The 16,409-nt window shown below is 41.6% G+C and overlaps 1 protein-coding gene across 2 annotated transcripts in view; it reads left to right on the top strand.

Annotated features, from left to right (window-relative positions):
• Positions 1-12,310, top strand: part of Grsf1 (G-rich RNA sequence binding factor 1) — a 16,778-nt gene extending 4,468 nt beyond the window's left edge. For both annotated transcript variants that reach the window (XM_021163551.2, XM_021163552.2), the window contains exons 4-10: positions 190-333; positions 960-1,095; positions 5,489-5,673; positions 6,990-7,111; positions 7,915-8,050; positions 8,743-8,818; positions 11,094-12,310. In XM_021163551.2, the coding sequence (XP_021019210.1) occupies positions 190-333; positions 960-1,095; positions 5,489-5,673; positions 6,990-7,111; positions 7,915-8,050; positions 8,743-8,792 (773 nt within the window). In that variant the 3' untranslated portion in view covers positions 8,793-8,818; positions 11,094-12,310. The remainder of the gene's footprint in view (positions 1-189; positions 334-959; positions 1,096-5,488; positions 5,674-6,989; positions 7,112-7,914; positions 8,051-8,742; positions 8,819-11,093) is intronic.
• The last annotated feature ends 4,099 nt before the right edge of the window (positions 12,311-16,409 follow it).

The following is a 16,409-nucleotide window of genomic DNA, read 5'->3' as shown; positions in this document are numbered from 1 at the left end:
GGGAGGCAGAGGCAGGCGGATTTCTGAGTTCGAGGCCAGCCTGGTCTACAAAGTGAGTTCCAGGACAGCCAGGACTATACAGAGAAACCCTGTCTTGAAAAACAAAACAACAACAAAAGATTAAAACTATAATGTTTGAATTCAAGTAGCAGTGTATTTATCTTTGTGTGTGTGTGTTTTCCTTTGTAGTGTATGAAATAAACAATGAAGATGTGGATGCCTTAATGAAGAGCCTGCAGGTCAAGCCTTCACCTGTGCTCAGTGATGGTGTGGTCCGCCTGAGAGGACTTCCTTACAGCTGCAATGAAAAGGACATTGTGGACTTCTTTGCAGGTAGGTGACAGTGACGTCGTGTTTGGACTTAAAGTTTCTTCCTATCATTATTCTTCCTTTTGTACCTTTCAAGTGTTTCAGTCTTTGAGGCAGATCCTTCGGAATGTCAACCGTCTGGGCTGGGGGTGTAGCTCAGTTGGTGGAATGCTTGTTTATCATTCACAAAGCTCTGTATTAGATCCCATATGGCAGTTCACACGTATAATCCCAGCACGGTGGGGTGGGGTGGGGGATATGAGGTTAAAGATTTTTCAACACATACGGCTTTTATGTGGATACTGGAGATCTGAACTCAGAAGAAAACACATTATCTAACTTCTGGCTACAAAATATGCCTGTCAGCAAACTTTGCTTGTTTAACAACTGTCTCCTAAATATAATCAGTCTCCTCCTTGGTTCCCCCAAAAAGACTAAGGAAAACTTTGAGAGGTACATTACATTTCTGTAACGTTCTCCAGGCCCCTGGCAAGCACTGAGATTTTAGTTCTGTGATGATTGTTTGCCTGAACATGTACAGCTCTGACGCTGGCAAATAGTATCTGAATATTACAGTGCATGAGTAAGCTTAAGCCCAGTGAAGAAAGCTCTTGTTGGCAGCACTGATTTGTAAATTTTTTGTATCCTAGGACTGAACATAGTAGACATTACTTTTGTGATGGACTATAGAGGGAGAAGAAAAACAGGGGAAGCCTATGTACAGTTTGAAGAACCAGAAATGGCCAACCAAGCGCTTCTAAAGCACAGGGAAGAAATTGGTAACCGGTGAGTGAAGCAGCTGTTGGCAGAGGTGTCAGGTCATTCTGATGAGTGCATTGTACCATCCCGGTCGTGTTATCCAAACTTGTTAAACTAAGGATGCCACAATGAGCCGCACATGCTCATCACTCAGGATAATTGCTCTGATAGGCTGTGTTCTATGTGAAAGGTAATCTATACAATCCAAGTCTCGCTATGTCTGTTTTTTAGCATGGTTTTTAAAGAAATTTTCTTTTCATTACCACAGTATTTTCATGTATGTCTAACAGAATTAGCACTATCTTACTGTCTATTAGCTACCCATAATCACATTTTTCCATCTGTGGAAAAATATTTTAAAATATCTAAAGATAAAATATCTTTATAATTGACTTGTGTGACTCAGAATCCAAGAAGTTCATACAGCAATACTTTTGATATGTTACTAATTTTATTAATCTAGAGCACATCTACTTTTTTTAAAGTCCCTCTCTGTTTTATATGTGTTTGCAGTGTATTTCTATGTGTGCGTGTTATAGGTGTGCTTGTCCACCTATCTGCATATGTGGAGGCTTTCCTCCATCTCTCTCCATCTATTTATTTGAGGTGGGTCTCACTGAACCAGAGCTCACTGAACCAGTGGTGGCCAGCAAGCTCTTGGAATCTACCTGCTTCCTCCCGTCTCCCTTCCAGCTCTGAAGTTAAGGATCTGTCACCACATCTGGCTTTTATGCTGGGGTTAAGGATCTGTCACCACATCTGGTTTTTATGTGGATCTGGGGATCCAGACTCATAGCCTTATGTGTGTGTAGCCAGCACTTAGCCATCTGAACTTTCTTCCTAGCTCCAGCCTTCTCTTTTTAAAATTGTGATTGGCTTTTGAAGAAATCAGGTCAGTTATCTTATACATTGACATGGTCATATCATGTTAGAGTGTCTATAATGAGGTAGGAGATCCTGTCTGTTCATATTAGAGTGTATGTAATGAGGTAGGAGACCATGTTTATATCAGTATGTATAATGAAGTAGGTGTGTGTTTTAGTTTGATTTTTGCAGATTTAGTAAAAATGCATACTTTTAAATCACTGGTCTGCTACCTTCCTTAGAATTCCTTTTAGATGTGCCTAAATTTTGCTCGCATGCATTATGTGTGCCTAATATTTAGGTTAAAAAAGGATATCACATGCTCCAGAACTGGCGTTGGGGTGGTTGAAAGCCACCTGGGTGGCTGGGTGCTGGGAAATGAACAATGGCCCTCTGCAAGAACAAGTGCTTTATTGGTTTTTTCAAGACAGAGTTTCTCTGTGCAGCCATGACTGTCCTGGAGTTCACTCTGTAAACCAGGCTGGCCTCAAACTCAGAGATCCACCTGCCTCTGCCTCCCAAGTGCTAGGATTAAACGCGTGTGCCACCACTGCCCGGCCAAACAAGTGCTCTTAGCTGCTGAGCCTTCTCCATTCTAACTGCTGAGCTGTCTCCGGCCTGTTTTGTTGCCTCTTAAAATTAAAAGTAAAAGAAGCCTTTTCAAAGCTAGTGTATTTAAGGATCCTCTGGGTTTTTTGTTTTTTTAAAGATTCATTTATTCATGTATTTTATGTGTATGGGTGCTCTGTCTTGATGCACATCAGAAGAGAGCATCAGAGGCCATTGCTATGTAGTTAGTGGCTCTTGAACTCAGGACCTTTGGAAGAGCAGTCATGTACTCTTAACCACTGAGCCATCTCTCCAGCCCTCAGGATCCCCCTAAAGAGTTGATTTCAAAGTTCCTTGGGTTCTTTTGGGGCACAGACAGGTTTTTTATTTTATTTTTTTTAAAGATTGATTTATATGTATGAATGGTTTGCCTGCATGCATGTGTGTGCACCACATGTGTGCTTCTTGTTAGATCTGGATGAATTGGGGTTATAAATGGTTGTCAGTCACTATGTAGGTGCTGGGAATTGAACCTGGCTCCTCTACAAGAGCAAGTGTGGCACAAGGGTTTTCTGGGTAGCTTAGACTGGCCTGGACCTGGCTAAATGGACAAGGCTAGCCTCAAACATGCCATCCTCCTGCCTTTGCCTCCTGAATATTCTGTCACTCACAGCAGTGGTGTCCTGGGGCTTTATAGATGGAACCTAGGGCTTTGAGCGTGCAGGGGAGGCACTTACTTCATCAGTGAGCTGAGGTCAAGCTTCACTTACTCTGTAACCCAGCTGGCCTTGAATTCTCATTAACCTAAAGGAAATTTTCTTACGTTTGTGTCTGTGTGTTCACTTGTGTACACACATGTGCAGAGCTTGTCTGTAAGTCAGAGCACAGCTGGGACAGCATGGAAGAGCTGGCTCTCCTGTTCACCGTGTGTGCTGTTTACCATGTGTGTGCTGGAGATCAGAATCACACTAGCAGGCTTGGCCCCTGAACTTGATCTGTAGCCTAGGCTGGTCTGAACCTCTGATCTTTTTGTTTCCACCCCCAACTCCTGAGATTATAGTTACATGTCAATGTGCCTGATAGTATTTATGATAATTTTTAAATTTCTTATTAGCCACTTAGTTAAGTTTTAGAGAAGTTCTTCATAGCTTTTAGTGTTTTGTATAGATTTGATTATGCAAAATTGAGCTGTAAGCCCTTGAGATTGTTAGTTGTGGAAATACAAAAACTGTATTAGTCCGCTTTCATTACTATAAGAAATAGAGTATGCTCACTTTATAAAAGAATAGGGTTATTTAGTTCCAAGTTTTAGATGCCTAAAAGTCCAGTGTGGTGAGGTTTTGGAATCCAGCCCTCTCACAATCTTCCCTGGGAATGCTGGCCAAGAGCAATTGAGTGTGGGGATAAAAAAATCACATATGTTGGGAGAGACGGCTTGGCAAGTTAAAGTGTTTACTCAATAACCTGACTACCTGCAGACCTGAGTTTATCCCCATGTCAAGATAGGAAGAGAAAACAGATTCCACCAAGTTATTTCCTAACCTGTACACATACATTAATTCTTGTATACATTCACACAATAATAATAAAGTTAAAAAAATACATCCTGGGAAAGGAAGCTATAGAATGAGTGACTCAGAGGTTATGTTCAGACTTAAAGCTTCTGGTGTCCTGAGAACTGATTCTGGAAGACCCATGTGTTCCTTTCCATGGTCCAGGCCCCAAATGACCAAAAGCTCCCACTGGCCTCTTCTGTTCATAGCTCCACGGTGTCCCCCATTACTCTTATCATGGGATTCAATTTCTCAACCAAGTAGCCTCTGAGAACAAATAGCAAAAAGACTTGGGAGATTTTTTTTTTTCCCCGAGACAGGGTTTCTCTGTGTAGCCCTGGCTGTCCTGGAACTCACTCTGTAGACCAGGCTGGCCTTGAACTCACCTGCCTCTGCCTCCCAAGTGCTGGGATTAAAGGCATGGGCCACCATGCCCGGCTGATTTGGGAGATTTTATTTCTGTTCTGAGACAGGCTCTTAACTGTAGCTAAGGCTGGCATAGAATTCACTGTGTAGCCTCCTCTGCCTTGAACTTTTGAGTGAGCACCCTTCTGGTGCTTGCCTTACAATGTGTGCTGCCATGCTCAGCTTCCCTGCCTGGCTACCATGTCCTCTTCCAGATTACTCTGTGTGTGTGTGTGTGTGTGTGTGTGTGTGTGTGTATGTGTATGTACACTTTAGTTGTTCTCATGAAGCAAAAGAATACTATTACAAAATATATATGCTTGTTCACATATGTTCTAAGTAGCTGGGATATGATATTAGTTTATAAGTTATTCCCTTGCAACAGGGAGCTCACAGTCATGATATGTAAGTACTGTGAGAATTAGACTTTAATAAGCTCTTTCAAAAACAAATTTAAAAACTGCGTAAATGAAAAATACCATATTCATAAATCATGTATACATAAGTGATATTTTGGGGCAAATTAACATGTTGACCTATTCTGCTGAAAGAACATTTTTTTTAATGATTTATTTATTTCATTTATATGCGTACACTGTCTCTGTTCAGACACACCGGAAGAGGGCATCGGATCCCATTACAGATGGTTGTGAGCCACCATGTGGTTGCTGGGAATTGAACTCAGGACCTCTGGAAGAGCAAGCAGTCAGTGCTCTAAACCTCTGAGCCACTTCTCCAGCCCCTGAAAGAACATTCTTATAAAGTAATGTGTAGATGGACTTTTTATTCTTGCCCTCGTCTTTGAATATTCATGTTTTATAAGCTATGGAAATACAATATACCTGATTATTTTAGCTGTACTCCCTTGTGCTGGAGCTGTAGGTGGTTGTGAGCTGCTCCATGTGGGTGCTGGAACTGAGCAGTGGGACCTCTGGAGAGCCATCTCTCTACTCACACAGACCTAATTAGCATTTTAAGTTTGCCATACACTGTCTGTATTTAAGTTACTTTATATTGTTCATGCCTTTTCATTTTGTTTTTTTTTTAAGATACATAGAGATATTTCCAAGCAGAAGGAATGAAGTTCGAACACATGTTGGATCTCATAAAGGAAAGAAAATGACATCGTCTCCTCCTACTAAGTATATAACTGAACCAGAAGTGGTATTTGAGGAACATGAAGTAAATGAAGATATTCGGCCTATGACGGCTTTTGAAAGTGATAAAGAGATAGGTAATGTCCCGTTTCTTCTGACGATTGCCTTGTACCTTTAGGTTTTGTTAAGACTTTCATGGCTAGCTTGTATGAATTGTGAGGTTCACAACAGGGGGATTGAGTTAACTATTGAATATGAGTGGAGAATGTATTATATATCCACAAAGGTTTAATTATTACGTTTCTAAATAAAATTGTGTGTGTGTTGTGTGCATTATCTGTAGGAATCCACTTGGCCATGTGCATGTGTGGATATCAGAGGGTAATATGCAGGGTTGGTTCTCTCCCAGGTGACCCAGGAACAGGACTTAGGTCATCAGTGTTGTCAGTGGCTGCCTTTACTAACTCAACAGTCTTGAATGACCCCTGTTCATTTTTAAATGACTGTGTTTAAATTTTTAATTGGTATATGCGTATCTATACAGTGTGCTACTTCTGTGGAGGCAAATGGCTTCAGTAGAGCTGGAGTTAGAAGCAGTTGTGAGCCGCCAGAAATGAGTGCTGGGAACTGAACGCCTGTCCTCTGAGAAGTACATGCTAGAGCTAATAGCTCATGCTGACTAGAGTAGTACATGCTAACCACTGAGCCGTCTCCCCAGTCCTTTTTATCAGTTTTTGTTACTATTATTTGTGGTGTGTGTATCTGTGTATTGTGTGGTACCTTTAGAGGCCGGAAGAGGCCATCGGGTAGGGAGTTACAAATGGTTGAAAGCCACCATATAGGTGGGACTGGAACAGCCACGGCCACTGGAGCTCTTACCACTGAGTGAGCGATCACTCCAGCAGGCACCCCTTGTTTCTCTTTGTCATTTTGTAGACTGTCTCAAAGGCTAGGTAGTACAAACATAACAAACCAAAGTAAAACTTTAGTGCTTAAGCTGAAGTGGGAAATGACTCCGCTAGAGAGCAGGTCTATGAAGTAGGGAATTTTGTTTGCTTCTGGATTTAATTCTTTCTTTGGGATTTGGAAATGCTTACAAACCCAATGCTGTGGGCTATCCTGACACCGAATTCGCTATTGTTGTTGTTGTTTTTTAGTACCTACAATGGAGACAGTTCCTCGTATTTTGCAATTTAATTAATGGCCATTTTATTGTCTAGTCACATTGAGATAAATTCTTCATTTGGGAATGGTTTGAGGTCCTAAGTGCTTTTAATGGTTGTTCAGGTGACAGCTGTTAAGTAGCAGAAATTTCAGGTTTTGGCCTTTAAAGCCCATGTGCTCTGGTTCAAGAAAAATTGAGGGCTGTGACTTAAAGGTCATATCTAATTATAATCTGCTAATGGCTCTGGAAGCTTTTGTGTCCTTGACAGTGTTTTTTGTTCTTCCTCAGAATTGCCTAAGGAGATGTCAGAAAAACTTCCAGAGGCTGTCGATTTTGGAACTCTGCCTTCCCTGCATTTTGTCCACATGAGAGGATTGCCTTTCCAAGCCAATGCCCAAGACATTATAAATGTGTGTGGCAGTAAGCTTCATTTCCATGGGGTTGAGCAATCTAACGTGGGACGTGGATGAATCTGAGGGGTGTTGGGAAACGGTTTCTGCAATTTCCTTTTAGCCAGCATCTCCCTCCTTGCTGAAGCCTACTCCATTCTCTGTCGCTGTAGTGCATGGTTTACACAGGACTGGTAGGGAGCCCAGGAGTTTGAGGGCAGCTTGGGCAGAGTAGTTAGACCCTCTCACTTCAAAAAGTGTGCCTTTGTATAATTATAATTGAAGTAAAAAAATGAGGATTATATGGAGCCAGTGTAAGGTGTAGGTTTAGTAATCAGGGTAAGGCAGTTTGATCCATTTACTTTTAGTTCAGGCAGTGAGACTTGGGCTGCCCATACAGAGCAATTGCATGCGCCGTGACATAGCGTCCTGATACTCCTGTCACAAGTTGAAATTGACCTTCTGCACCTAGCTCAGACACATGCTGGAGTAATGGCGGTTCTCAAGGCTGGCTGGGAATTTTGTTTTGCCGCTGCTTGGCAACATTTTTTAAAAACTATTGTGTGGAGTTTTGGGGGAGATGTTGGAAGAGGGAGGGTGTACATGGCCTGTGTATGGAGGTCAGAGGTCACCCTACAGGGATCAGAATTCTCCTGGGCATTAAACTCAGGTTTTGGGTGTGGGGTGGGTACGTGCCTTTACTTGCTGAGTCATCTCATAAGCATTTTTCCAGCATCATGACCCAGTATGCCACTGTGTATTACGAGCTGGGGAAAAGAGGGGAAAAGCTACAGTTCCTAATTGAGTTGTTTGGCCCCCTTTAGTTCTTTGCTCCACTGAAGCCTGTGAGAATCACCATGGAATACAGCTCCAGCGGGAAGGCCACTGGAGAAGCTGACGTGCACTTTGATACCCATGAGGATGCTGTTGCAGCCATGCTCAAGGATCGGTCCCATGTCCGTAAGTCTGGCCCACTGTTTCCTGCCCTGTTGCTTTGTTTATGTGTGTATTTGGGAATTTGCTTAGAATTTTTTCCTTTGGCAAATTGCATTCTTTTTAGTACTACCAACTTGAATGTAAAAAGATCAAAATTTGTCTTCTGATTATTTTGCATATTTATATTTTTGTCTAGTTTTTCTGTTTTTTTTTTTTTTTTTTTTTTTTTTTGGTTTTTCGAGACAGGGTTTCTCTGTATAGCTCTGGCTGTCCTGGAACTCACTTTGTAGACTAGGCTGGCCTTGAACTCAGAAATCCGCCTGCCTCTGCCTCCCAAGTGCTGGGATTAAAGGCGTGCGCCACCACGCCCGGCTTGTTTTTCTGGTTTTTAATTTTATGTATTTGGCTAGCCTGAGGATGTCTCACTCTGTAGCCTAGACCAGTGTTTGAGGTGTAGGCCAGCAAACCCGGTTATTACTGTCATTTTGAGATAGATACTGTTGTCCGGGCTGATCTCAAACTGAAGGGGCACAAGCGACCTTCTACTTCAGCTCCAACTAGCTGGGGCTATAGCTGTGAGCCACCACACTTAGCTTTGTTTTCATTTAGTTAGAGAAAGGTTAAAGGATCTGTGCTGCTGTCAGAAGTATAATTAAAAGGGGCTTTAATGTTTTTCAGACTTTGCAAAACTAACTTTTTTTTTTTTTAATATTCAGAACATAGGTATATTGAGCTGTTCCTAAATTCATGTCCTAAAGGAAAATAAGACTTCAACAGACCCCAGAAAATAAGGTAATTAAGCTATAACATTGAAAAAACTTAGAGTAATTAATAATCAGCTCACTAATTGCTAATATGGTAGAAAGCATTCTCTGTAGCTGGACTTTTGGCTGCTTTGTGTGTTCTTCTTTCTTCCACTCTTCTCCAGCCTCTCAACCCCCTTAACACTCACTAGGTTGAAGAGAGAGATCCCTGAATCTTTCTTCTTGTTTCTTGTTCAACTACAACTAATGTAAGATGCAACCAACCCTCTCAAACAACCAGTGACCAACCACCTTCAACCAACAGCCCATCTGTGTGGTTCTAGCATGTCTATATCCTCTGAAATGTTCCCAGAATTCCAAATGTCACACAATCGCAGGAACTATCTGCAGCTGGCAAATCACACCCCTGCTAGAGCACGAGGCAAACCATAGCCAGCTGCTGTGGACAGTCTGAAGCAGCCTCATAGCTCATACCTGAGGTTAAAACAAAGACATGTTCTTAATAATATTTCTGTATTTTTTTTTTTTTTTTGTTTTTTTCAAGACAGGGTTTCTCTGTGTAGCCCTGGCTGTCCTGGCACTCACTTTGTAGACCAGGCTGGCCTCGAACTCAGAAATCCGCCTGCCTCTGCCTCCCGAGTGCTGGGACTAAAGGCGTGCGCCACCACGCCCGGCCTATTTCTGTATTTTTAAAGAAACCAAAATGCCAGATTTGTCACTGCAGTTCTCTTTTCAGCAAAGACCAAAATAATGGTTGTGAATCATTAATATAAAATATTTCTTAGAAGTGTGATTATATAGTGGATTTAAACATCATCCTCACATGCTATATGGCTAAACTAATTGAATAGCTACGTTTAATAGCTGTAATCATAACACAGAAAATGTATTTTACATTAGCTTTTCATTCCTTTAAATTTGCGTACATTTCCTCAGTTGGAAGGCTATACACACCCATCCTAGAGTGCTACACTTACACCTTCTACCCTTCTTCCCATAGCCCCTGCTTCATTGATAACTGTTTCTCACACACACACAGACACAGACACACACAGACACCACACACACACACCACACACACACACACAGACACACACAGAGTCTCTCTCCCCTCTCCCCCTCTGTCCACCCCAAGTCCTTCTCATATTGCCTATGTTTGTTAGAGCTGAGCATTTGGGATTGGATATCCTATCTGATGTCTCATCCCTAGAGAAAACTGGTTCTCCCTTTTAGCAGCAGTTGATTGCCTGTAGCTCTTGATCTAGGATGGACCCTTGTAAAATTTTCCTGTCTACCTTGACATGTCATCTGCTGTTGCCATTATGCAGGCCTTGTGTAGGCAACTAATGTGCTGAGACTTCATTCATGCAGCCAAGCAGCCATCTCACCCTCTTCGCAGCAGCTTGCTGAGCCTCTGGCTCTTGTCCTTTTGTCACCCCCTCTTAAGAGAGGCTCCCTGAGCCGGAGGTGGGCTTGTGTTGTACCTACATCAGTTGGGCCGGTCACCCACATGTAGATCATTTGCCTTTTGCCTGCTGTGGTCACTGTAATGTCTGTGTCCTGTAGGAAGCCTCTCTGATGAGGGGTACCACTGTACTAACACGGGCTGACACGGAGTCAGAGTTAATCTGGCACAGTTTGATTTTTCCCATGTTCTTTTATTTATTTATTTATTTTTGGTGTTTGTTTTGGCTTTTTGAAAAAGTGTTTGTTATATAGCCTAAGCTGTCCTTGAACTTTTAATCCTCTCAACTCAATGTCTTAAATGCTGGGGTTCCAGGCATGTACACTGTACCTGCCTGTAAAATAAGTTTTCCATCTTAAGTACACAATGTGATATTTAGGTTAACTTGCCCTCAGCATTTTGCTAAATTTCTTGGTATTTGTTCTCTTATATAAAGTACCTTCTTTCTTTCATGTTGTATTTCAATATATTATATTGTAGTCATTTTTCTAAAAGTGGTGATGGATTCTTTAAGGAACTTAGCGGTTTTGAAAACACAGGTAATACAATTTTGGACATAAAGTTCTGATACATTGTAGCTGTTAAACATGGAATATTAGCTCAGTTTTTGCAAAATACATTTTTTGTTCTCATTTCTGGACTTATTCCAGGCTGTGTACATACACTAATGCCTAACTAATTTTTCTTACCTAAATTAATGGTAATTTTTGGGATTTATGGGATAATTTGCTCTAAACTGGGGAGAAGGTGAATTTTCATTTTAAGTGATGTGGGAAGTACATGCAAATGTCTTTCATTGTGAGTAAACACATAACATTTTTTTGTTTCTTATTTTCAGGATGAAGCAGGAAGCATCTCATTTGCACATCTCTCTGAGACATGGGATAAAAAGATCAGTTGATTGGCAGCAACTGCTGGAGAAAGGATCTGTGCATCTTAGTGCTGTGTTTAGACAGAGAAAGATTCGGTTTGGGATTATGAAATAAGCTACAAATTTAAAATTCTGTTTAAACAGTCCAGGTTGAGATTGAGAAACTCTGCTCTGTGTGACTTAGTTTTCTGTCCTGAGGCTATATTACAGATGTAAGGTGTTTCCACCCAGTGCCGCTCCTTAGATCCTTACTCCCGCTTGTTGTTGCCTGTGATTGAGAGCTCTGATACAAACTCATGGAATACATTCATGGTGTATTTTTACCAAACACTCACCAAAGCAACAGAAGGTTTCAGAACTTTAATAAGCCAGTCTGATTTGGTCAAATAGCTTTTCATTTTATCTGTATTTGATTATTTAGGGATAGAAGTTTTAAAAAAATAGCAAACCACAGGTTAGTGAATGTAAGTGGCCACTCGGCAGTTACGTCTTTAGAAACACTTTGCCTCCCTAAGCCTTGACCTGAAGGCATTTGGCATTGGTGCCTGTCTGTCAGTGTCATGGAAATCTAGGCGTCCTTCACTTTTTTTTTCTTGGACAGACAATTCTTAAGGCTATTAGGTTTGAAATCGTAATGTGACATATCAAAGCAGTCCAGACTGGTAAGGACATTAATAGCTTCACTTGAACCAGCTCTAGATAGGGAAAACAATCTAAGTCCCCTTGTTTGCTTTTCCAGTGGGGTAGCCATCCCATATTTAGAACAAGTAGGGGTGCCTTGCTTAAATCAAACTAGCATTTAATGTATAATTGTGTGAAGGATCTGTGGATAAAGCTGTATTTCTGTCACATTGTGGCAGCACCTTTGCTTTAATACTAAATAGCTTGTTATTTAAATATTGGACAAAATGGCTGGCTTCAAAAATAGTCATTAATAAACTTAACTTTATGTATACCTGTGTAGAAGAATCAAAGTTCTGTATATTTTCTTTACCTTGTTCCTATTCTCAGGGTGACAGCTACCACCAGGAGACAGTAAATCTCACTCTTCAGATTGAATTTTCTGAGCTTTCAGAGGTGGTGACCTGGAAGAGACGCGCATTGCTTAGCACATAGCCACATGTGATTACCAGCTAAGGGGCAAAATTACTGTCCTGTAGACAATAAATGAAAGTTTGTTTTAAGTTGGAGATTACCTAAGAGTATTTGTTACTAGAATGTAGGAGTCATCTTATTTTTTATTTATCAAGTCCTGATATATTAATATGAGAAGAGATGGTTTCCAGGTGTGTTAAAAAAAAAATCAGTAAAAAGTGTCTTAGAGTTGGATGTGGTAGCAGGTAAGCTTTTAATCCCCACACAACAGAGGCAGAATTGGGCAAATCCCTGTAACTATGAGGCCAGAATGATCTACATGTTGAGTTTTGAGCCAACCAGGGCTATGTAGTGAGACTGTATCTCAAAAACAAAAACCAAACAACCCCTGGCTTAACTAGCTTAACAGTTTACTTAGATGGAGATGTTTCATAAGTAGTTGAGCAGACCATGAGAGTTGGTGTCTAGAGTTACGTATCTTAGGGTGTGAGCTTTCTCTCTTCCACAGCTGGTCTCTGATTTGCTGTGGGGATGATCTGTAGGTGTGTTGGCATTAAGTGCTCTGCTTTGGGTAAGCTTGAAGGGATGTATCATGCCTCTCTGGGGGCTGAGTTCTCTGTACAAAGCAAGTTGTAAAACTGGGAAATTATGAACTAATACTGTCTCTCCAGGAGTTTTCTTAACTTAGGCCACTGAATTAGTGGTTGCTGATAGGTGTAGTTAATGGAAAAGAATCACATAATTGAATAAAAGTTCATTTATAATTGTAGCACTCAGAAGGCAGGAGGATCACACATTAGAATTCAGTGTGAGCTACAAAAGAGAAATTTTGTTCCCTAAACTCCTAACTTTAAAGAAAGCAAACTCATGAAACAGGATTAGGGTATATGGCAGGTGCCTGTGGTCTTCTACTCTGCCTGACAAAGGAGCTGCAAGGGAGGAAAATGGAAGCAAGTGATTGAAGAGACTGAAGCCCAGTGTCTGTCCCTCTGTGGCTGAGATGCTCAAGCTTCTGCCATGTGGGTAGGGACATAGTCCTGAGCTGCACTGTGGGGAGAGGGAAGAAGTGTAAGCTACCATGTGGGTGACACACCATGACCCTCCTTACTGGTCAGCGCAGCACTTATTCCTGTTAGCATCCTCTACCCTCAGCAGGGTCAGCAGGATTCATCTGGAGATTTTTATTCTACTTGGCATTATATCCTATAGTTTAATACACTATTTAATTTAAATTTGTGAGACTCTGGGAATGGGAAAGAATTCAACTTAGTGATGGTAGTGTGAAGTTCAGGTTCCACAGGCTTTGGTAATTGGACTTCTCTGATGTATAAATACTGATTTTACTTGAGAAAGTATTTTTATAAGCTAGGTAGGGAATAAAGTGACTATAAACTGTACTGTGGTCTGTGTGGGCATGTTTTCAATTGGGTGTGAGTGCTGTGGAGTGTGCTAGCTTGGTAGAAAGCTACAAGGTTCTTTTTAAAGAAACCTGGATGCAGTGTTGTGTTCCAAGCTTGGTGGATGAGTGTCTGGTAGCTCTGTGTTCTTGGTGGCTGGCAGTGGGTTTTGGGGTTTTAACTCTTCTAATAGGATGTTTAGTGATTTTGTCTGAATTCCAGCTTAGTCATGGCATTGCATGTCTATATACTTTCTGCCTCTGTGTATTATCATGGTGGCAGTTTGTCCAGTTTTTTGCCCAAGTTTAAAATTGATTTTTGCTGAGGGTTAGGTGATAGGAAGATTTCAATCTAAACTCTTGATATGAAAAGAATGGAGGGTAATTGCTTATTTTTAGAGAAGAGCAGTAATACACTAGCTACCTAGTTCTCAGGCTATCCCATTGTCAGCTTCTCTGGGAAGCTGATGTTTATTTATTGTGTCTTTAAGCAAACACTAGATATGATTTCATTTAAAATTATACATGATAGTTACCCAGTACTGTTTTTTTTTTATTTGCATGTATGCGTGCATGTGGGTGTGTGTACTCCATGTACAATGGTGTGTATAGGTCAGAAGGCAACTCTTGAGAAGTTGGCTCGTCCTGTAGTGGAATCCAGACCGTGAACTCCAGTTGTGAGGTTTGTGCAGCAAGCATTCTTTCCTTGTTGCAGGAGTTGGTTTTTTTGGGGGGAGATGGGGGGTTCCTGCTTGAGGTTTAATAAAGAGGTTTAAAGACAGGGAGATATCTGTTAGCCTTTTTGCTAGGGGCAGTCTCCTCAGAAAGCCTTCTAGACTCCCCAAGAGTCCCTGTAGTAGTTTTGACCTGCACTCAGCTCGCTGTCTCCTCCCAGCTCTGCCTGTCTCAGCTCCAGCCTCAAGCTCTTTTAATTACTGCACAAAGGCGCCTTTAGCAAGTCTTCCAGAGCACCAAAGCTGTTTAGCTGGTCTAGAGGTTGTCTTGAAAGATTCATTACCTAAATATTCTCAGCCATACATAACTTGGTTTGCTTCAAAAGAATAATCCCATAAAACTGCAGCTACCAATCACTGACAAAGGGCTACTTCAAAGCTCAGATGTCATCACTCCAGTTCAGGTCAGATACAAGAGTTCTGCTAAAATTCTGCTACACAGCCACCTCAACAGCCTGATTATTTTATAGCTATATTAAAAAGGAAATCTTGTTTTCTGTATAATGTAGAGGTGTGTAATGTAATACGCCCTGTATTGATGATCATGTTTAAATTGCTCCTGGTGTTTTGCTGTGAAAATGCTGAAGTGAATTTTCTTCTCCAGATGTGTCATTTGTTATAGACCTAAATTTCTCTGGGGTAAGTGGCTGGGTAATGTGCACGTGTAGTGCACATCTCAAAGTTGTCATGGACCGCAGTGGCTGCACGGCTTTCCCCCAGCCTTGTCAGCAGGCTGCAATCTCTGCAGGCCTGGTGCGTTACATTGCAGTGTCCCTCCATAGTTAAACACTTTCATTTCTTTTTCTGTGAAGTGTCTTAGTAGCTTTCCCCATTCTTCTTTCTCTTAAAATAAACCTTCACTATACAGCCATGTTACCAGTTAACACTGTCATATACAGTCCTGTCCACTAATTCTTATTTAAGAGCTAGTGTCTCTGCCAGGTTTGGCATATGCCTCTGATCACAGCACTCAAGAGGCTGAGGCAAGATCGTGAGTCCATGGCCACCCTGAGCTTCACAGTGAGACCCTGTCTTGCTATAAACAACAAAGCCAAAAATAGAATCTGTTGCCCAGGCTGCCGCCAAGTCCCTGAGCTGAAGTGATTCTCCTGTGTCAGGAACTGAGCTGAGGAGCTGGAACTATAGGTCTGTACCGGCTCTCAGCATCTTTTTCCTCCCCATTTGAAAACCCTACGTAACAATTCATTCACATGAGTGTCAGTAAGCATTCCTTTTAAAGATTAGTTCCTAAAACTGCAGTCATCTGAAATGTAAAGTTAAAGCTTTGAGCCCAGACTAAATAGTCCTCACTGTGGCAGGCATTGTGCCTGCTTTGCCCCCAATTTTATTATTTTTTTTTTTCCAAATGAAAATTTAAAGCAGTCTTGGCATTTGAATTGCCAGTATGCTCTGTATACACTGGGCTGCTATAGGCAACACTGTGGTACCCTGTCATGTTGGCCCATCCACCAGTCTTTCTCCAAGCAACTGTACATAGTACTTTACCTCCTCAGCGTTTATGTTAACTAGCTTTCTTGAAGAAGTTACAGGTAGATGGAACGTGTCAGTGCAGCCTTTGGAGGGTGGTTATGGTACCGTCAGTGTTTGGAGCTGCTGCAGCACGTTTCTTTTTCCTAGTCAGCTGTTGCATGTGTGCCTGCTAGTCAAGCAGTCAGGTGCAGCAGGGATGTTTGGACATCGCTTTTGCTTATTCTAGAACTTAATGCAGCCCAGTCAGTGTGTCCCCTGCCGCGGTGTCCATAGTGTGATGGGCTGGGCTGAGCGTCCCATGGTGATTGTGCGGAGAGTTCCTTTTACTTGTTAGGTGGGCAGCTGGTGGAATAAAGTTGCTACAACCTTCAGTTTAGTATCTTTGTGATTAGAGTATCTTGAGGAATAAGACTGACGACCTTAAATGGTCGGCATATCTTTTTCCAAAGTGTCAATCCTGTTTTTCTTGTCTTGTGTGTGTTCGAGAGCTTTTTTTTTTTTTTTGAGACAGGGTTTCTCTGTATAGCCCTGGCTGTCCTGGAACTCACTCTGTAGACCAGGCTGGCC

The sequence above is a fragment of the Mus caroli genome, chromosome 5, assembly GCF_900094665.2.
Source record: "Mus caroli chromosome 5, CAROLI_EIJ_v1.1, whole genome shotgun sequence".
NCBI lineage: Eukaryota > Metazoa > Chordata > Mammalia > Rodentia > Muridae > Mus > Mus caroli.
The sequence above is the reverse complement of the archived record's forward strand: the minus strand, read 5'-3'. Positions and strand labels throughout refer to the sequence as shown.